Source organism: Dromiciops gliroides, chromosome X (genome assembly GCF_019393635.1).
Source record: "Dromiciops gliroides isolate mDroGli1 chromosome X, mDroGli1.pri, whole genome shotgun sequence".
Taxonomy (NCBI): domain Eukaryota; kingdom Metazoa; phylum Chordata; class Mammalia; order Microbiotheria; family Microbiotheriidae; genus Dromiciops; species Dromiciops gliroides.
In genome coordinates, this window is record NC_057867.1 from 77,354,317 (window position 1) to 77,377,319 (window position 23,003).

General features: G+C 38.3%; 1 protein-coding gene across 1 annotated transcript in view; it reads left to right on the forward strand.

Annotated features, from left to right (window-relative positions):
- PCDH11X (protocadherin 11 X-linked) overlaps positions 1–23,003 on the forward strand; it is a 539,199-nt gene that overhangs the window by 264,828 nt on the left and 251,368 nt on the right. Inside the window, exon 7 of the mRNA XM_043974371.1 lies at positions 8,307–8,336. Coding sequence (XP_043830306.1) covers positions 8,307–8,336 — 30 coding nt within the window. The remainder of the gene's footprint in view (positions 1–8,306; positions 8,337–23,003) is intronic.

Sequence of the window (23,003 nt, forward strand, 5' to 3'; positions counted from 1 at the left end):
TAAAAATATCAATGGGTTCATAAAGAGTCCGATATGACAGGAAAACAACTGAACAACAACAAATGGGATAGAAGGAAAAAATGACTAGTTAATGATCTCAGTTCTTCAGTTGATGTCTATATCACTGTTTCATCTAATCTCTTCTGAATTTCTAAAAATCTCCACCAAAATATAGCTGAACAATTCATGTTTTACTAAATTTGTAAAAATGGAAATTAAACATATACTTGCAGCTAGGCTACTAAATGAACTCCAATTTGTTGAACAGAATATATGAATGAATAAAAGGATGAAATGATGGATGGATGAATGAATTAATGAATGAAAAATTCATTTTTAAAGTGTTTAACCCTTGACTTTCCAGATACTCTGCTAAATTCTGGGAATATATATATATATATATATATATATATATATATATATATATATATTTTTAAATGAAACAGCCTTTGCACTCAATGAGCTTTTATTTTAATAGGGCATTCTAATTAGAAAACTGGGTGGTATAATGCATAGAGGGTTGAACTTGATTGAGGGAGACCTGAGTTCAAATTTTTCAGTGTAACCCTGGGCAAATCACTGAACTTTTTTCCACCTCCATTTCTTCATGTGTAGAATATAAACAGTAACCCCTGTACAAGCAATCTAACAGGGTTGTTAGCATGACATGCTTAGGAAGCCTTCAAATGCTATGGCTATGTGAGTATTCACCTGAGGAAAATAATCCTGGTTTCATCTTGATGTCTGGTTTTGCCAGATGACTTAGTATGAAGTTGGAAATGTCATAGCAGGAAAAAAAACAGGCAAATATGAGAAAATGCTTATAACCATTTGGTGAAATATAGAGGAATTTGTCAACATCTCTAACTAGACACTCAACTGGAAAAACAATAAAGTGATCTCAGAAGGGGGAGTTTTGATGTTGGAGCCTCCACCTGGGAGATAATCAGTAAATAGAACCAAGTAAGTGAGACTTGAGGGACTTAATTAGAGGAGGCCTTGACCCCATGATTAGTTCAGGGATGTCAGCTGGAAAATAAAACTTTGGGGAAAAGTTAATAGAATTGCAAACACGCAGTAGGTGACAACCATTATCAAAGGGCTGCTATTATTTATATCCAAGTACTATTTATATAGAAATTAACAAAGTTATAGTTGAACTTTACATGGGGCATGTGCCAATAAAATGGTTCCATTTTATGTATAGGAGCTATTTCTTTTGCAAAAATCAAAGCATGACTACCCTGGAGCGCTATACAGAGGGAGTGATACAGTTTTTATTTTGACATCATTCATCAGTCTTTCTGATAATCAGAAATGGCAAAGATTTGTGGGAACAAGGAGGAAGGCTCCTGTCTACTAACTCCTGGTAGTATCACATGGCTGTGGTGCTTTGAGCTCTGGAAAGCACTTTCTCAACAATAACCCTAGGAAATGAACTGAGCCAGTATTATTAGCTTTATTTTACAGATGAGTAAACCAGAGTGTTGAAGTTATTTGCTCAAATCCCTTTGTTTGCAGTTAATAAGAGAAGCTTTGTCTGTCAAATTCATTACCTTTTTTATAGCCACTCTGATTCTCTGATGCTCTCTTGGTGAATTTCTCTTAGCTTTCAGAGAAAAAGTGTAATGTACAATCAGTGTGGTTTTCCACAAGGAATAAGGATTATCCATAAGCAGTGTAGCAGATGATTGTGAAAGCCTCTAAGACAAACACATAAAGGTAGCTTTCTGAAACTCTAGAACTAAAAATGAAATGGGGGTCATCGAGGTGGCACAGTGGATAGAGCACCGGCCCTGGAGTCAGGAGTACCTGAGTTCAAATCTGGCCTCAGATACTTAACACTTACTAGCTGTGTGACCCTGGGCAAGTCACTTAACCCCAATTTCCTCACTAAACAAGCAAACAAACAAAAAACAAACAAAAAAATGAAATGTTGCTTGAACTTGAGAGGCCAAATATCGAGAAAGATGCATCCTGCATATTACTCCTTTTCTTATAAGATTTTATGAATGAGAATCATTTGACCTTGACTGCTCTGGAAGGCTCAAAGACCTAGAGCTCTCATTGTCCTGGGAAATAGTCCTAGACAACAATGAAGTAGTAGTGGTGTACTGGTTCAGCGGCTGTCTTCTCTTTTTTTCTCTTCCTTTCTGCCCTTCTTTCCTTTTCTCTTTCACTCTACCTCTTTCTCTAATCTTCCCCAGATAATAGCTTCTATAAACATGTCATAAAGATTTATTTTCAAATAAATATGAATTGTTATTTTTTTTGCCTTGTTTATCTGGTATGGTACATTATTGACACTCTAGAGACAACATGGTGTAAGTGGGTAGAGGGCTGCCCTCAGAAATGAGAAAATTGGTTTACCTTCTGCCCTGATATATGTTAGCTATATTTTTCTGAGCAGCCACTTAACCTCTCAGTGGCCCAGGCCTCTCTTTAAGACTATATGTTCCAAATGAGGTACCAAGCTTCATGGATACATTGAAGTCCTCACCAGGAGCTCCCTAAATTGAGCAAATGACAAGTCTGATTTTTTTTAAAAAATGTCATTTTTGAGAATAATATTTACTGTGGGAAACTTTATTCTCTCTCTATATGCATATATATATTGCAGTTAGATGAAACATAAACTATAAACCAGACTTAATGATGAATAAAATATCTATGAACATGTTACTAACCAACCTTCAGAAATTTATTACATATTAAAGAATGTTAATTTGTTATTTAATGTACTGGTTGATACTAAATTGCTGTATGGTATCTGTGTGTGAAACTTTGGACAGCAAGCCTCAAACACAGGGGTGACAGGGAGAGAAAAGAAAGAAAAGTAGCAGCAGGAACTAGAGATACCTAATTGCATTCTCATGAATTTATGCCTCTCAGATTTTTGGAAGGGAAATAAATGAAAAAAGAATACCTTTCAAACTAAAAATGTAGTATTATTTCCATCATTATTGCTATTACTATTAGCATTTCTATAATTTATAGTGATTTCAGTACTAGAAGTCTTTTGTTATGTTATTAAAATGAAATTGATGCATAAGTATGGCTATTTAAAATGGAACTTGCCATTTGCCTCCTGCCCCACTTGATCCTAACAAAATATTACATGCACAATAGCACTGTTATCCTTTAAAGGGCACAAACTTTTTGATTTGAGAGCACCTTCCTTTGGCTGGTAGGTGGTTGGGAAACTAGCCTTTTCTTTTGAAATTTGCACACCAGACAGACAAATGCTACATAGCTTTTATGAAATGTTTTGATGAATAGTCCATGCATTTATTATTTAAAAATAGGCTAGGTAAGGTCTTAATTTATAATCCAAAAGTCTTACAATCCCCAAAAGTTGTCCTGCAAAAATCTCCATCAGTAATGCATCCTTTTCTCCCAAAAGAAAAAAAAAAAGCAAATTTAACACCTTGAAATTTGCCATACTTAAGTTTCATCTAAATGTTTTGTGGAAATTTTCACATGTATATTTCTCCTCTTAGGGAAGTGTACATAATAACACATAACACTCTAAATCACTATACAGGAATTATCTGGTAAATTGACCTCAATAAAATATTTCCATCTGAAAAAAATATGAATAATTGAGTCCCAAAAGTATATTTCTGCTTGTCTTAGTTGAGAAAATATCTTTAGATGGTCACAGTCAGATTTTCAGAAATGGGATTTCATGTTAGATTGCAGGAGCCACTGATTAGTAATATACCTTAAATAATGGGGAGTACCCTAGATTGGAATCAGAAGATCAGGGTTTCATTGGAGGCCTTGCTTCTAAATTGTTGGTAAGCTAGTGAATCTTTCTGAACCTCAGTTTCTTCATCTTGAAAATGCAGCTAACATCACTTATACTAACTATAAAGTGCTTAGTCAGTCATAAAAGTCCAGATCCTATAATTTCATTGGTATGCTCATACATATCATAGCCTCTTCCCACCTTGGTATACAATCTTGAATAACTTTGGCCAAATTTGCAGTGATGAGCCTTTTTTCATCTAGCTGTGAAGTTCCTTATATGAAAAACACAGCTTATCACCAAATCTCCCAGCTTGAGGTCTTATTTTTTAGAACTTTGTAAACCCAAAGATCACTTCCCTGCCATTTATAAAATACTGAAGGAATATTTTAGTACAATAGTAAATCATAAATGCTCTTTAAATGTGAATTGTCATTATTAAACCAGCAGAAACTCAACCATAGATCTGAACCTCTGACTAACAAAGTACCTGTCCTGAAATCTTCCTTCCTGATCCATTACCAGCTCAGATGGAGATGCTATTAAGTAGCGCTAATACACTCTTCCTTGGCTCCTATCCATGAGGATTTATCATTGAAGCAGCAAAACGGCGTTGTTCTTTTTCTTAAGCAGTCTTCGAGCTCTAAGGAGGCCCTGCGTTGTAGACCTCTAAAACAGAATGATAATGAGCTCTCTGAGCATGATATGTTGCTTTGTAGATGCTTTTAATTGCCCTGTTAAGATCACAAGAATGGTAAAGCCTTTGCAGATATAACCTGCTTCACACTGATAAATCCACCATATTAAAAGAGCAAAGCTGTTTGAATCATATGTCCATGTATTTGACAAATGTAGAGCAAACATTTTCAAGTTCATGAGGTTAAGCCAATAACTAACAAGGAGGGAAGTCAGGAACACAGCTAGGTTCAGTTTGATCATTTTTCAGTGCTGTCTGGCCCATTTGGCCACTTGGAAAGTAACAAAATAGACACAAGGCCAAGAGAAACATTGCTGCTATATGATCAGAGATTCAGATCCTAAACATCTTGGTGCTTTAGTACAGGAACAAGCAACCTATGCTGGGGAAGCCAGATCAAATCAATTTTATTTCTTTATGGGTTATTAAGAACGTCACTAAAGTCCTGCAGTCATGCTCGTGACTTGAAGATGATTCAGGATTCAGGAAGGCTATACTAGTAGGGTGGAAGCTTTGGCTAGGAGGACTAAGAAGCATGAAGAGAACCAGTGAGATTCCTAGTCCAAGGACAGGCCTAGCAAAGTTGGGAAAGGTGCTTTTTGCAAATTCAGCAGCTGAGTGACAGCAACTCTAATGATATTAAGTTGTAAAGTAGCTTCAGTATGCATTGGTGGAGGAGAAAATCAAATGGACAGAATGAGATATCTTTACATAATTTGATCATTCAAGGTAGGGTATTCTGTGGTTGGCCATTTATTCAACATTTTCATCATTCATCAGATTAATCTCGAATCGTAAACCCATTCTTGAATGTCAGCACTAATACCATACTCTGCCATCCAGTGACACTGTTCCTCTCAAAAGTTACTCCATCTTGGGGCAGGTAGGTGGCGCAGTGGATAGAGCACCGGCCCTGGAGTCAGGAGGACCTGAGTTCAAACCCGGCCTCAGACACTTAACACTTACTAGCTGTGTGACCCTGGGCAAGTCACTGAACCCCAATTGCCCTGTAAAAAAAAGTTATTCCATCTCCCCACTTGGAGAATTTTTCCAGACTGCTGTCCCTCCTGACCTACTCCCCCTGGCTTCCCAGACTTCCTTCAAGTCCCAGCTGAAGATTTACTATGTTGTCTTGTTGTTCAGTAATTTTAGTCAGGTCCAATTCTTTGTGACTCCATTTGAGGTTTTCTTCACAGAGATATTGCAGTGGCTTGCCATTTCCTTCTCTAGCTCATTTTACAAATGAAGAACTGGGCTAACAGGATGCAATGACTTGCCCATGGTCACACAGCTAATAAGTGTCTGAGGTCAGGATTGAACTCATGAACACGAGTCTTCCCGATTTCAAGCCCAGTACTCTATTCACTGCCCCACCTAGCTGCCTGTATACACTATACCTGCTACATATCTATATGTGAATAATATCTCATTGTTCATTACTTAGCATATCTACAAGAAAGCTATAATAAAGGGTTGCCTTAAAAGTTAAACATTTCCCTCAATTAGATCATAATTCTGTTTTGTATGTGGCTTCTCTCTCCTTTCTCCCTCCTGCATCCAGTATCCTTTACCTCTCTTTCACCAATTAATTACATCCACTTAGCTCTGTCAAGCTTGGAAATTAGCAGATAGATTGAAAGACATTCACCATTTGGTAGTAGAACTTAGGATTTATTCACATCATGAGGTTAATAAGAAAGCACTAAGCTACTTAACTCCCGAATATGATAGAAGAAGCTAAGCCACTAAGTGTTAGCTTTCAGGCATGTTCACTTATCCTCCTTTCCTCGTTTGCTCCTTTTTTATTGGACAATACTTTAGGGGATTTATAATTGGTCCAACCAGAACTCGTTTTTCAACTTGGAGAATAAGTAATCTATATCTTTAAAATATGAGTGATATCTTTCAGTGTTTCTGTTTGCTAACTGGTTTGAAACTAGAATCCTTGCTGCCATCATCCTGGCGTCCTTGCTAGGAGATCGCTGGGCTTTCTTGCAACTTTGATGTCTGCCCCACTGCCCTGCAGAGAAGTCCACATGTTTTTAACAGATTTTGCTAGATTTCTGTGGTAAAGCTAAAGAAAAAGGCTCTTGTATTGATGTGTGGGAGGTATGTGTATGTGTTCACATGTGCACATACATGTGCATGTCCATGTGTTTGTGAAAGATTTTGACCTGTGCTAGTTCATCCCTAAGATGTGTACAGGCAAAACCATTGTAGCCAAGAGTCTCATAACAATGATGGTGGTGAGTGAGGTGAGTTTTGAAAGGAGACAGAAGGCAGGGATGCAGAAGGAGAGCTTTCCAAGCATGGGGAACAAACACTGAAATGACACAGACGGCATCAGGCCCAGAGAAAAAGGTTTATTTGTGAAGGATCAGACGGTAGAAATGGCATCCATGTCTTAAATGCTGGCTCTCAAACATGGCTTAGTCGTTAACTTAGTGACAATCCACTGAATCATTTACCAAGACAGTTATAATCAACATTCACAGATCTTCACTTGACTCACTGGCAATTTCCGGATGGCAGCTTGCCCAGTGCCCAAGTAGTGTGTGATTTTGACAGTGACCTTTAATAGCACATATTTAAAACGGCTCTCTTTAGTGCTACAGAACAAGACTTATATCAAGAATTTAGGTAAAGGACTTTCCCCCCATTTTAACCACTTGGGAACCATGATTCTCTTATTCTGTTGGCATTGATTAACACCAGGGAACTTTGCAAACCTTTTCATTGGTGAGGTCTTCTAGTCATTATCCATCATATAATGGAAAGGTTCTGTTATGTTAAGGTACTTAAAAATCTAGGGACACTTCATAGAAGATATTACTTGAAGCATCCCCCTCCAGCTGTAGGTCATTGATGGTGAATTTGATTAGTGTAGGCAAACTGTATGAATAATGCCCCTATGTGGCAGATTTGTGACCTAAAGGGTTTGTGTGTGTATGTGTTTGCTTCAAATTTCTACCTGATCAACGTAAAGATAGATTAATGCTATTTCATTAGCACAGAAAACAAAGGTTTGGCCTATGGATAAAATGGTGGGTGTACTTAATATGACATGATTAGATGAATTTATTCATTTTTGATAGCCATTTTCTTTTTAATTCAAAACTGTTCATGTGTCAGAAATAACATCCAAATATTTAAATCATTGACTTCTAATCAAGGAATTGCTTTCCTTGGGATAGCTATAATGATATTGGGCAAATGTGTATTAACACTGTACATATAGCTTAGTAACTAAAATCGGATACTGAGTAAGGGCAGCAGGGTAGGGCCCTTGTCCTCAGAGTCAAAAACACCTTGGTTTGAATCCTGCCTCCAAGTAGTTATTGTAGTCATTGTAACCCTGGGTAAGTCCCTTAACTTTTCTGTGCCTGCATTTCCTCATTTGTAAAATGGAGGGTTATACTCAGTGATCTCTAAGGTCTCTTACAGCTTTAAATGTATTATTTCTTTGCGATCCTCTAATTTAGCATGGTGTCACATGTTCTATTGGCAGTCCCACTGTTAGAGTAAATCATCAGATATTCAAGCTAGAAGAAGGTTGTGAAATAATCAATGTAAACTGGAAGTCCAAACCTCTCATTTAATAAATGAGAAAATTGACACCCAAGTTATATGACTAGCTAGTGGCAGAGCTGGGACTGGAACCCCAGCCTCCTGACACTTGTTAATGATTGCTCTGCTCTCTCACATTCATGTCTCAGAGGAACAATAGAAGTAAATAAAAACTATTGAAATGTGGGCATGATTTTAAAGGAATGATAACATTAGTCAAGCCAGATTGATGCTGATTTTTTTCTTTTTTTCTTTGCTTTGATTTCTTGCTGCTGCTTGATCCTAATTCAGAGGAAACCAGAGCCCAAAAAACCAGGAAAGGTAAGACTGCAAACTTTCAAGCAAATTGATTTCAAAACATTTTGTTGTTGTTGTTTAATCTCTACTCAGCATTAAAATTGTAATTGCTTGAGATGATATATGTTACAGCTCTGCTTTAAAAGAATTTCAAGCTGAGGTACCACTTACACAGTCCTAGAAGCAATTTTTGAGTCTGGTTTTATTTATTTTTTTCTACCAACACTCTCTTATCCCACTATGGCAAAGCAACATGCTGCTGATAGCATTCTTTTATAAATGCTCCAGTAATACAGGGTTTTTGTTGTTGTTGTTGTTGTTTGGTTTGGTTTGGTTTGGTTTGGTGAGACAATTGGGGTTAAGTGACTTGCCCAGGGTCACACAGCTAGTAAGTGGCAAGTGTCTGAGGCTGGATTTGAACTCTGGTCCTCCTGAATCCAGGGCCAGTGCTTTATCCACTGCACCACCTAGCTGGCCCCAGTATTGTTGTTTTTTGTTTTGTTTTGTTTTTTGGGGGTTTTTTGCAGGGCAATGGGGGTTAAGTGACTTGCCCAGGGTCACATAGCTAGTAAGTGTCAAGTGTCTGAGGCTGGATTTGAACTCAGGTACTCCTGAATCCAGGGCCAGCACTTTAAACACTGCGCCATCTAGCTGCCCCAGTAATACAGTTTTGATAAATTTCCGCACTTAAAAGAGACCATTTTAGTGTTAATTCCCAAGTTAATGAATGTGAGTCATGAAGAAATATAATAGGGCCACAGAGGAGACACCCATAATGGAACCAAACATGTCTAGGTAACAAACTGATTTTCTCTGGAACAGTGAGTTGTAGAACATCAATTTTAAGCTCTGTTCCAATATAGATGACTGCATAGTATGAGCAGCCATCTTTTCTTACATAAGTTGATTCATTCCAAAAATTATCAGAACATCCATATAGTTCAATAATAAGTTTCATGATGGGCATGGCCTCCAAATGGTTTGGGAGGTATTCTGCTATTTGGGGCTTAAATTTAAAAACCTTTTAAAGCCTTTCCCCCTTCCTTTTCTTGTGGGAAGACCTCTTTAATTGGCAGCTCCATATTTGGCATGATATTGTAAGATTCAAAGACATGTTCTCCATTCATGTAGCTTGCATTAGCAAATACTAGTTTAAATGTGAGCCCATTGCTCCCTTTAAAATTTGGTCAAGAAAGAAATAAACAAAGAAACAAAGAAGGAAAGAAACAAATAACGAAACAAAGAAACAAAGAAAGAAAGCTTAAATTGGTAAACTTTGAAGCATTGACAAAAACATTGGAAGTCCATTTAATCTGTAAGTAGGGATATGTTTTACTTTTTAAAAAATGTACTTCCACAGACTGGATCCTGAGTAGAATGTTTGCTCATTCTCAAGGGATTCATCCCACTCAAATACTTGGGCCATGAAATTGGAATATATGGTATAACAAGGGGTCATTGAAAAATCCATTTAATCATGTTTGGGGGAACTATGGAGAAATGTCTATCTATTGAACACTCCAGCAGCAACAGAATGGAAGTTGCTTTATTTGTTTTATATATTAGCTTTCCACACAAAGATTTAAGGGGGAAGAGAACTAAGAGAAAGCAAAAACTACACGCTTAGAATGTCCTTTTTCAGTTTAAATTTAATTTTTGAAAAATGTATGCAATTATCAGTTCCTTCTCTGTGTTAACTCAAAAGACCTTCAGCAAGGGGGGCAGGGGAGAGGAGGGAGGGACTCTGTCCTTCTTGAGGCAGCCCTTTGCACTTTGCTAGAAGGTTTTTTTGCTTGTTTTTGTTTTTGCTGGGCAATGAGGGGTAAGTGACTTGCCCAGGGTCACACAGCTAGTAAGTGTCAAGTGTCTGAGGCTGGATTTGAACTCAGGTACTCCTGAATCCAGGGCCCGTGCTTTATCCACTGCACCACTTAGCTGGTCCTTGCCCTTTGCACTTTGGAAAAGCATGAATTTTTACCTTAGACACCATTTTTGCCAGACATGTAGGTATTGGTCAAAAGTGATCTGTAACTTCTCTTTTGGCCATATAAAAAAGCCTCATTACTTTCCACCTCTACCTTAATTTGACCTAATAATGCATTCCTTACCTTGATCTTCCACTTCATTCACCAGATTGAGTTCTGAATTACTTTTTAATGTTTCAAAAAATGAAATTCAACCTAAAAGGGCATGAAAATGATAGTCTTCCCACAGTGCATCCGCTTTGAAGGGTATACATCTTACAGTTGGGTGCAGGAGTGTCAGTTATGTCAGGATGGGGGGAGTCACATCCCAGTTATACCTGTATCAGTATATGTGCATGGTAACATCACATTATAACGTGGGTCCTTACTCATACATCTTTAAATACCAGATATCCAATCTTGTTTTCCAAATTATAGCACCTCCACCCACTAACTTTGTGTAATGTCAATGTTATTCCTGTCTGTTAATATTGCCATGGCATAGAAGTTTCTTGCGTTTTGGGTTTATTGATTTTATGTGTGCCTTTTAAAAGATGTTTTAAAAATTGAATTTAGGAAACTATAAATCTGTATCCAACTTGGAAGGAATGTTCATTAATTTTGCATTTAGTGTACGTATTTATATGAGGTTGGATTTACCTCCTGAAATAATTATTTGTACTTTAGTTATTTTTCCAATAAAATAAGAAAGGGAACATGGTACAATGGAATATAGGACTACCAGCCTTATAGTTAGGAGATCCTGAGGGCAAGTCCCTGTGACATCTCCTGGGCCAACCAGGAACACCCCACAGAAACTCTCTAAGACAATATGATAGAAAAGAATTGCTAATCCATATCAGTGGATGGATTTTCCACACCAAGATATTCTCTAAACCTAGGAAATCACAAGGCAGAATGGAGGAAGAAGGAAGGGAAGAAAGAGAGGAAGGAAGGAAGGAAGGAAGGAAGGAAGGAAGGAAGGAAGGAAGGAAGGAAGGAAGGAAGGAAGGAAGGAAGGAAGGAAGGAAGGAAGGAAGGAAGGAAGGAAGGAAGGAAGGAAGGAACTCATATTTCTAACATGATCCTGTCCCCATGTGAACTCCTGAGCTTTTCATTCAGCCAAGTGAAAGATCAGAGAGCTCCTCAGTAATTGCCTTCCCGAATTGAACTAAAAACTGCCTTCCACAGCCATATTCAATTGAATCGATTGTTTTGCAGTAGTTTACAGCTAATTAGAAAATAAATGAAGCCTACCCTATGCTGCTAACACTTAGGAGGGAATTAATTATTTCTTTCCCCGAAAATCCCCAGCACAGATGTACTGAATTTTTTTTAAAGGAAGAAGAAAAGGCTAAGCTAGCCTTCTTCTTGTTCCTCTTTGGGTAAATACAAGTCTAGCTCTTAGAAAATATTCAGCTTAATTTAGATAACATGGATTGGCAAACCACCTCATAGGCCCGTTTCAGCCCGTTTAGTCTTTAGGCAAGGCTAAACCTGTTGTCTGATGGCTCAGAGAAAGTGGCCATCCTTAGTTATGGTGCATTTACCAGATTCTGTCATGAATAGGGCAGGACTGAGTTGCTGGATATTTTCAGTTGGAGAATCTCTTTTCTCTGGTTTTGCCTGAGGTGGTTCTGATCATTCTGGGTAAGTGAAGTGAAGAGCTAGGAGCTCCAGCAGCCATGGCTTTCTGCAGCTTGTATCTTTTCTCTCAAGTCTTTAGCACTGAAGAAGACATTTAATTTGTATCCAACAATAAAGTATGAAGTATCATGGGGGCCTATGATAATAGAGATGCAGAAATTCACTCTTTTCTGGTGCAGTATTTGCTATAACTCTCTTCTTGTAGAGTGCAGAAAGTTCTGCCCATCCCTTTTTCTGGAGGGAAAAAAGTATCCTTTAAAGCTCTGCCTGCAAATGAGATAACAAATTTTAAAAGTGTTGAGAGATTCCTGGATATCTTCTCAAATTGTTCAGTTAATGCCCGTTCTAGCTAGACGGTTCAAAGAAACACAGATATTAAGTTATAAGTGACTTAGGATGCTATCTGGTATAACCCACTAGTCAACCTGTCAGTCAACACATATCAAGCATCTTCTATGTGTCAGGCACTCTGCTAAGCTCCTGGGGGTACAAAAAGAGGCAAAAGATAGTCTCCACCCTCAAGAAGCTCACAGTATAATGAGAGTGATAACAAGAAAACAGATGTGTATAAACAATACATACAGGACAAATAGAAAATCATTAACAAAGAGAAACCACTAGAGTTAAGAGGAGTTGATAGATTTCCTAAAAAAGATGGGATTTTAGTTGAGACTTAAAGGGAGCCAGGGAAGGCAGTAGCTAGAGATGAGGAGGGAGACTGTTTCTGGAGCTGACAGAAATATTGTTTTATTTGTCGGGGAAGGCCCCACGTAGACTATTGTAGTAGTTCAGGTGTGAGGTGATTAAAGTCTGCACTGAAGTTGTGGCAGTGTTAGGAGAGAAGGGGTCATATTCAAGAGATGTTGCAAAGTTCAAATCAACAGGCCTTTGGAAGCATATTGGATATGGGGGAGTGGTGAGAGATTGTGAGAAGTCCAGGATAACTTGTAGGTTGAGAGCCTAAAGGACTAGGCTAGAGTTGCCCTATATAGTAATAGGGAAAGTGGGGGGTAGAGGGAAAGATAATGAGTTGAGTTTTGGATATATTGATTTTAAATCTACTGGACACTCGAGTTGAGATGTCTAATACACAGTTAGAAATAAGGTATTGGAGGTCAGCAGAGAGACTGGGGCAGGATAGGTAGATTTGAGAATCATCAGCTTAGAGATGCTAATTAAATCCATAGGAGCTGAGCAGATCAGCGATTGAAGTAATATATATAGAAAAGAGAAGATGGTCCATGTCAGAACCCTGAGGAGCATATATGGTTGGGGAAGTGATCTGGATGAAGATCCAGCAAAGTAAATGTTAATATCTGAACAAAAATCCCTCTGGCATTTATCCATTCTTCTTTCTCTTCTTTTTCCTTTTCCTTTTCCTGAGGCATGTTTTGTTGTAGAATTACAGAATCAGGCAGAGGAACATAGTGATCTAGCATATGCTTGGAGTTAAAGCATTTGCAATTATATTTGTCATTGTCTTCAGTACTACCCTATTTTCTCTTTCACATGGTTGCAATTTAGTCCTAGCAATATTGATATGAGAGAATTAAAATAACTGAGAGCTCCCCAATGTACCTGGTTTAGTCCGACAATTACTTCATTGACATGTTATCCCAGGGACGTTCCACCCCAGGGTATACTGTGATATCTTTTAACATCTTCTTACCTTACTCTAAAATACTTAATACTTAATGCTTTTAACTCAATGGGTAGCACCTAATGGATAAATAAATCAGAAATAAAATGAGGCCAAATTAGTTGAAGAACACTGTTTGCATGCTTCCCCTTCCTCTTGTACTTGAAGGCATGCTCAGAATGTCAATGTGTCCTTCACTGTGGTTAAGGAGAGAACTTCTCTTTTATTTTTTTCACATTGTTGACTCAAAAGCCTTCATATATACTACAGAACACAGAATTTCAAAGTTAGAGGGGACCACACTGGGCATCTAGTCCAATACATATATGAAAAAAGAAGCCTTCCACAGCATATCCAACTGTGCTTGAAGATCTCTGATAAGGGGGAGAGCCCCTGTCTGCTGAAGCAGCCTGTTCTATTGTGGGGTGGCTCTGATTGTTGGGAAACTTTTCCTTGCCTTGAAATGAAATTTGCTTCTTTGTACTCATCTTTCTGCCCTCTATACCTAAAGAGAGCAAGTCATCAAGCATTCAGAATACCTCTTTTTGCTCACCACTTTTTCTCTCTTTAAATTCTTGCTATCTAACATCTAACCTCTATCCCCAAACTATTAGAACTAGATACTAAAGCCCAAAATGGCCCCCATCCCTTGCTTGCCAAATCCAATAGCCTTTTCTCAGCCCTCTTCTCCTTCTTCTCCTTCTCCTTCTCCTTCTCCTTCTTCTCCTTCTCCTTCTTCTTCTCCTTCTTCTCCTTCTTCTCCTTCTTCTCCTTCTTCTCCTTCTTCTCCTTCTTCTCCTTCTTCTTCTTCTTCTTCTTCTTCTTCTTCTTCTCCTCCTCCTCCTCCTCCTCCTCCTCCTCCTCCTCCTCCTCTTCCTTCTTCTCTGCAACAATAGGCAGAGTTGATCACTCTGGTTTTGTTGTTTGTTTGTTTTTTAACTATTGTCCCCTAGATTTGATGGATGTGACCTTCCCTGGTTTTCCTTTTGTCCCTTCTATCCCCATGCCTTTAGCCTCTTCTCCCTCCAATCTATTTCTCTACATTCCCTCCAGATCATGTTTCCTAAGGCACCAACACTGTTGCATGGCTCTGTTGCTAAAAAAGTGGTTATTTGATGCCAAGAGGATCAAATAAAAATGCTTGCTCTTTAAGGATTTCCACAAGAGATTCACTCCTTACCTTGTTATCCAGCCTACTTCTTCCACATCAATCCCATGTACTCTTGCTTCACTGTATGCCTCCCTATTTCTAGGATTTGTGATAGTCATTCCTGACTGTATGATTTTGTTCTCTCTGTGCCCTTTTCTGCCTCCCCACAGAAAAGCCTATTGAGGAGCAGCCAAACCTCTAGTTCTAACCTCGCTGAAGACCATTCCTACAGTACTCATTTTGCCTTTTACCATTATGGAATTACTTTCTGTTTGGGATCTCTTTTCTCCCCCACCACATGGTACTTGTTAGTAGGCAGCATTGTAGTGCATCCCAGTTTCATTTGTTTGCCTAACACGATGTCATCTACAGAAAATGCACTCAAGTATTTGTTGAATGAATACTAGTTATCATCTTAGCAGTATAATTGCAGTGAGCAAACAAAGGTGATGAAAATGTCCCAGTATTTCATCTCAAATTCTCTATAGGGAAATAAACCAGGATATTATAATGGTCCAGAAGGAAAGAAATAATTCATTCATTCAATGAGGAGTTATTAAGCATTGACCCTAGGCCCTGGAGATAAAGATACAAAGGAAAGCATCTGCCTGCCAGAAAACTTAAGTTGTACCAGGGAAATGTATATGTACACAAAATACAAAATATGTACAACATCATTTCAAAGAGAGGATGAGAGAACTAATTACTGGCGTGGATTGGAGAGGGGAAGGAGAGCATAGAGAAAGAGGCTGTTGAGCTGATGGAGAACATTCCAGGCATGGATATGATTGGCATCTATGATACTCAAGGAAGAGGCTAAAGCTCTTGGAAAGCTCTCTTCAAGGTTGTTCTCACTTTCTGTGAAAATGGAGAGAAATGTGTTCCGTGTAAAAATGAACCACTTACTTTGGTCACTAGAATAGCTATAAATTGGTTTTGTTTTTTTCTCATTAAGGCCAACTCCTCTACATGTACCCTTGATCTCATCCTGTCCTGCATTTTCTGGCAAACTGACCCCCCCCATATTCCCCTAATATCTTTCATCTTCCTTTTATCCTTATCTACTGAATCTTTCTTTACTAACTACAAACATTCTCAGGTTCTACCATCACTACCACCACCCCACCCTTGAAAAAATACTTCCTAGAGGGTTCCCTCTACTTCTTTTCTTACTTTTGTCCAAACCCTTTGTAGTCTGACTTCTAACCTTATAACTTAACTGAAACTGCTCTCTCTGAAGTTACCAGTAAACTCTTAATTGACATATCCAATGACCTGTACTAAAAATCCTTAATTCTCTTTCAAAGCTAAACTTACTGGTGACCTCCTAAATGAACCATTTCTTGATCCCCCTAGCTGCTAGTGTTTCCCCCTTATGTTACCTTGTATTTATTGTATGTGTGTATAGCATATACTTATACATATGTGTGTACATGCTGTCTGTCCTATTAAACTATAAACTCTATAATCTCCATAATTTCAAGGAATGTTTCACTTTTGGTTTTTTATCCCCTGCACTTATATCAGTGCCAGAAATTAAATTTGTATAGGTCTTAGTTTTTCTGCTCCAAAAAAAAAAAACACAATTGGGCTTAGGACTCTTCCAGTTTCATAAATGTGGGCTGTAATGGTAGGGAGTTCTTAGGTGTCAGGTTTTGGGAAGAAGCGAGCCTTCTTATTATATATGCCTATTCTTTACTAATAAATACTTCCCTTCCCCAAACTGTTGTGTTTCTTCCAAATTATTTTCAGTATTTGCTTTTCTCCCTGCCCTTCTCTGCTATCCCCAGGGCCCAACACTTGTGAAGTGAAATGAGCTTCTGAAGTTTATTTTTTAAATGCAAAGTTCGAGGAAAAGTTTAAAAAACTTCAGGCCAACCACAGAAGACTAGATAGTGTCCATCATAAAATTAAGCTCCCTTTTGACTTCCTGTAAAAATGGGGGGAGGGGAGCATGCAAACAATTTAAAATGTGACTATCGTCCAGTATAACCTTTTACTTGTATTTCACATAAATGTAACAGTGCCCCATTGACTGCTTATGCAGCTGAATTGCTTAAGGAAAGAAAGATAAGACCAATTTCCCCCCTAATGTGGTTAAATTGACACAACTTTTGAGAAAGGATATTATTTTTTCTTTATGGGAAAACCATTCTCATTCCTGCAATCCACTCAGAATAAGAATAATTAAATTATTTACTTCATTGCCTAAGTTTCATGTCGGTGATTAAAACTATCAGGGGAACAACAAAAACCCTGCATTATATTCACTGTGCTACTGATAATGAGGGATGGAGATTGAAACATAGAAAATAGATTTTAACCTTAACTGACCTTTCTTCAAATGGTAGAGGGTGACTACAATATACCAGCAGGGAATAATTATGATATTTCCTAGTAGCTTGTGTTTAGAAGTGTTTGCATGCACTTGTCCTCTCAACCTCCTCCCCATTGCAAAATGTTGTTAAGAAAAGAGGATCATTTTAAGTGGCTATAATTACTTTTGCAATCTATAAGCCCCATCCGAGTAATTTATTAAGATAGTAGCTGTTCGCAGACAGTCTCTGTCAGGAACACTTTTTGCTTCTTTCCAGTAGAGTAGTGGAGTGAGTCCAATTTAATTTTTGTGCCTCATCAGAAGTTAGTATTAATGTTAACATTTTCCAAATCCCCTTCTTCTTAGGGTATTTCTGAGCACTTTCAAGAGAAAGAGGGTAAGACTGAGACGTGGAATATTTTTTCCAATATGATATTAAGACAGTGGTTACTGTGGCTGCATAGTAACCTGCCCTGCTTTGCATAAGGAATAGCGAAATTACAGGGCGCAGGTAAAGGATGAACCCTGAGTTTATTATATAGTTAGAAAGACAAGTCATACATGGTCAATGATAGCTCCTATAATGCTTTATGATTTTAGTTTTCTCATCAGTCACATAAGAGAGTTCCCGTAGATTATATCTAAGGACCCTTCCTGCTCAAAGATTTTGGAAGCTTTTAAGTAGAACCTTTCATTGCTCCCAGGCAACTCTCCAAGTTTAGAAGGAATAGAGCAGCTGCCAATCTGTATTGCTAGAGGGAGTTTCTATACTGGGAGTACCATATCCTGATGAAATCACATGTCCATATAATCCCAACATTGTAGGGGAAGTAGACAAAAAAGAGGAGAAACAGAGGAGAGAGAGAAGGGGAGGGAAAGATCAAAGAGATGAGAGACAGAGAAGAGAAAAAGACCGAGAGAAGGAAAAATATGAGAGAGGGAGTGAGAGAGGAGAGGAAAGGAATAGATGAGATGAGAAACAGAGAAGAGAGAGAGAGAGAAAAGGGAGAGTGGAAGATAAAAGAGGAGAAAGAGACAGAGGAGGAAAAGATGAGGGAGGGGGAGAGAGAAGAGAGAATACAGTGTTGTAGGAAAACCTTTCGAGGAGATAGAATTTGCGAAATGGATAGAATGTAGCTAGTTAGTAGAGAGGAAAACCCAGAAAAGGAAAGCATCTGAACAAAGACTCAGACCGCGCAAGGAACATTCTCCTGAGAGTGAGTAGACAAGTCTGGCTGGAGAAGAGTTTGCAGAGTAGAGAAAAGGAGGCAGCATGAAGAGGCAAGAGAAAACATTATGAACGCCTTGAATGAGCAATCCAAGGAATTTGGACTTTGTTCTAGACAGTAGGCCATGTAGTATTTCTGACCTGAAGTGGGGTACAAGGACAATGGTGCTTAGTGTTACTAAATGCCCTGGGCTCTTGCTCACTCTTTCTTGTTGAATGAACAGAAAAGTGCAAAGATACAAGGGTATTGAGAAATACTGCCTCCTCGTGGGCTCAGCCTGGGCATGACCTGAGGATACTTGCTACTAAGACAAAGGGAGAAATACTTATTGACCTGAATTACAGGATGGGTATGCGTAAAATAATTGAAAACCATAATCCACTGTCTTGCCTTCTCTGTCTCTCCAACAATCCCCACCCCCATCCCATGATAGGAGGAAGAATAAACCATTTGGGAAGTTATTGTTTTTGAGAGTAATTTGAATAATATGTAAGCTTGTGAAAAGAATAGGGTTAAGGAAAGTTTTCTTTCATTCAAACTAGTATATTCAAGGTAGTATGTCAAATAACCCAGTGTCTCAATTATTGTCACTAGAAGTAAGGGAATGTTCCCTACAATGGATTATCTTATCAAACACTGCAGCATTTTAGTGTATCTCCTTCATCGTGTAAATTTGGAAAGTTTTATGCAAAGGTTGATAGTGCTTACTGAGAACAAGTAGTTGACCAGGTGTGTGAACAAAGAAAAATGTATAAAATCTCTCTATCCACTATAACATGTTGCCTTGAAGCTTGAGAATTATTCTTAATAGTGAATCAATAAGCATATATTCAGTATCTGCTATGTCTCAGGTACTATTCAGTAAGTCAGTCACTAAGCATTTATTTGGCCCTTATTGTGTGCCAGGCATTATTCTAAGTGATGAAGATACAAAGCAAAATCACGAAAATAAAGTCTAAGGAGCTGGAGATATAAATTCAAAAGCAAGGCAGTCAAAATTTTAAATAGAATTCAATACAAACTAATGAACAGCTCTTCAGTATCTAATATGTGCTAGGTTCTGGGGATACAAAGACAAGGGGAAAAGAGCCCTTGCCTTCAGGTAGTTTATATTCTACACAGCTGAAAAGTGGAGAGAGATCAGGGAAGGCTCTCCATTGCATATGGCATGAGTGAAGGAAACTTAGGGATTCTAAGAGGAGACGACGAGGAGTGAGTACATCCTTTGTGCCAAAAGGAATTGCCCAATAGCTATTGGTTCATTGATCGAACACTGGGTCACATTTATGGGTGAGCAAACCCAGGATTCTTTTCCTGATGACAAAGGGTAGGATATAGTTGGTGAGTTCAGTCCCGATACAATCATCAACATCAAGGATGAAGACTATGCTTCCAAATACTCGTATTTCCATCCAACCTAGGACCGCAGCATTTACCTAATTTTCTTGTAGTTTAAAAAATATAACCTTTACTTATCTGAAGGTTACTGCTGCCACGTTTGGAGGTGTCAACCAAAGGTTTTAAAGCATTAGCCTAATGCACTCCAGGGAAACATCAGTCATGCAAACAATAGCTTTTTTTCTTTGCTCAAATTGTAACTCCCCCCTGTATTATATTTGACCCATATTGGCCTAAAGCATTTATTAGATGCTCTTCAAGAGTCTGTTGGATAATTTATGAAATCTAGCTGTAGTTATCCAGATAGATACACTTTATATGTTCATTTAGGTTTGGGGTTTTCTCCTGCAAGTGAACCGTTCTTCAGACAGGGTAGCTATTGACTACTATGATAAATAGCACCCAAAACAAGGTGCGTAAGCACACAGGCCTCAGACACTGCCCTTCTGTCTTTTCCTCTGTAAGCATTTGCGATGCTCAGTATATCTCTGCCATTAAAGGAACTGTCTCTGAAATCTGTTTCACACTCTGTAATAAAGGTGATTTGGGGGAATTGTTTGTTGAATAACTCCAGAACAGGCCATGTGTCATTTTTATTGATGATGTGATGCCATCTCTGTAATGGCTGTATAAAGTTGGCTGGGTGTTAAATTGATTTAAAGCATTATGTTCAGTATTAGCCATAAAGATCTCAGTGGCTACTGCAGAATGGGTGATCCCATTGTAGCAAAGGCTTTCTAAGAAACAACGTCTGTATTTATATAAAAGTCACCCAGAAAAGGGGCCACTTGCAATACAGAAGACCTTTTTACAGCTAATGGTAGAAAGGCAAAGATCCAAACTTGTGTATATGTGTACATCTGAACATGCTCATTTATCGGGGTATACACAAAATACAGACACATATACGCATGAATGGGAAAATCCCTAAACAGTGTTCATTCATCAAATCAGGTACCTAGGATAGTGCTTGGACATATCAGCTCATTAAAAAAATGTCCGTTGCTTTCAAATGGATCAATTAATATTTAGTTCAATTCAAGCTCTTTCAAAGAAGCTTCCTGAGTACAAATAAAAGGGAGCCTACCTTAGTTGCTTGTAGTCCACAAGAGCCAGGTTCAAATAAATCATTTAACATCCCTCACAGGCCTCAGGTGATACAGATCACAACCCGTCCCTACCTACCCATGCTGTCCATGCTACCCATGGCATCCTTATTTTCCCCAAAGCTCACCCCCGGGGTTCACTCTGTTTAACTGGAGGCCTTCCTCACTTTCTCTAGATATCCCACAAGTACTTATGGAATAGGCTGTTTGCACATCATCAGTCAGTCTTGCCATGTGATTAGAAAAAGCTTATCTTTCTTTCATACAGTTCCTTGATAAAGTCCTGTATTCCTCTTCATTGGAGCTCTGAGTCAATTATATGGTCAAGAAATCATAGAGCTCTTTACTGACCCCGTTACTGACTCCTTACTGGTGACAGGGAGACATGGCAGGGAACTACTTCCAAAGACTTTCTACTTATATACACAGATGCATGCATATATAGTATATATTTATGCATGGATATCTTATCTTTTTTCAGTAGACTTTTTTTTTCAGTAGCTCCTTGAGGATCTGACACTGTCTCATTTTGTCTTTGTAGTAGCCAGGTGGCTCAGTGCTCTATGCGATGCATAAGGTAGACCTGAGTTTAAATCCAGCCTTGGACAAACCCCTGTTTGCCTCAGTTTCCTAATATGTAAAATGGAAATGATAATAATAGCACCTACCTCCTAGGATTGTTGTGAGGATCAAATGAGATAATATTTGTAAAATGCTCAGCACAGTGCCTGACACATAGTAGGGGCTATACAAATGTTAGGTAGTAGCAACAGTCATTGTCATCATCATAGTATCTAACACAATAATGCCTGGCACACAGTAGATGCTTAATATATGCACGTTGACATATATGTACACATATAAATATACTTACCTATATTGTGCATATATACAATTTATAAATGTACACATACACATCTATATTTCATGCATGTGTGTATACATGCACATATACACATACTCATGTGTGTATGTACTCCAAATCCCCAAACATCCATTGTTGGAATACCTTTTCCTACTTTTTCTGTGATATTGCTAAGGAGGTAGAGGAAGCAGCAAAGCATTTTGTTAAAGGGAACATCAAGACTTGGAGGAAGGAAGAGAACAGAGACATCTAGCTGATATGCGAGAAGACGTGGGTAGCCAGTTGAGGGAAGAACAAAAATGGCAGGAAACAAGGAAGTATGTGGGACAGTGTGGTATAGCATAGATAATAGCCTGACCTTGGGACCAAGAAGACCAAGGTGCAAGTCCTTCCTCTGACCCTTAGTAGCTGTGTGAGCAAGGGCAAGGCAATTGTTTGCTCAGTGCCCCCTTAAGAGAGGCAACTCTCTTAAGAAGTAAGTTACAGATAAGTTACTAATCTGCCTAAGTGGAGGGATTTCCAAACCAGGAGTTTCCCACCATGATGACTTCACGGGTTCAGACCAAAAGAAAATCAAATACCTCTTTCTATAAACAAATAAACCAAAGCTGGCCATTAAATAATTATCAAAATGGTTTCATGTATTCCTGTTAGCTCCAAAAATACATTTGCTGCATATATTATTGAAGAAAAATAAAAACCAGTATGTTTAGAATAATGTCCTTTTAAGTCTTGGTCAAGCCTACACTTTCTGTATTTTATAAGTTACTCTATGACTTTTAAACACTTGTAAATGGTTTTTCAAAAAAAAAAAAAGCATGTGAATGCTAATACTTCATCCCTTGAATTTCTTCTCCAGAGTAGAAAAGACACAAAGCATGAATGACAGTGTTAATTGTCTATGATATTCCATCATTGACAGGCCTGGTAAGCTTGGGGAAAATTAAAGTTACACAAAATTCTTTTCCAAGGGAATATTGGGGCTGACCCAAGCAATGTCCCCTGGGAAGCAGGGCTCTCTTAGTCCTGGAGATGTTTCTGTGTGCAACAACTTGCCTCCTGCCTGCCAAGAAGAGTTTTTATGTTTGTGCACAATATCATCCAGTCATATAAGACTTTTATTGGGGAGGGGGTTCAAATTGTCTATTACCAGTTCTTAATGGCTCTTTCTGGAAAACTGTGAAACCACAAGAGCTGGTATTTCGGGATGTAGTACATAAAACACTATCTTTTTCACGGCTGGGACCATATTTCAAATTTTATCTGAAGGACTTGATGAGATATTCCAAACTGCCTGAAAACAATTTGGGTAGCTAGTGAACTGTGGTATCTGAAGGCCCGTAGGTATTAAAGTACTTTCTTTTCCTTTCTTTTTC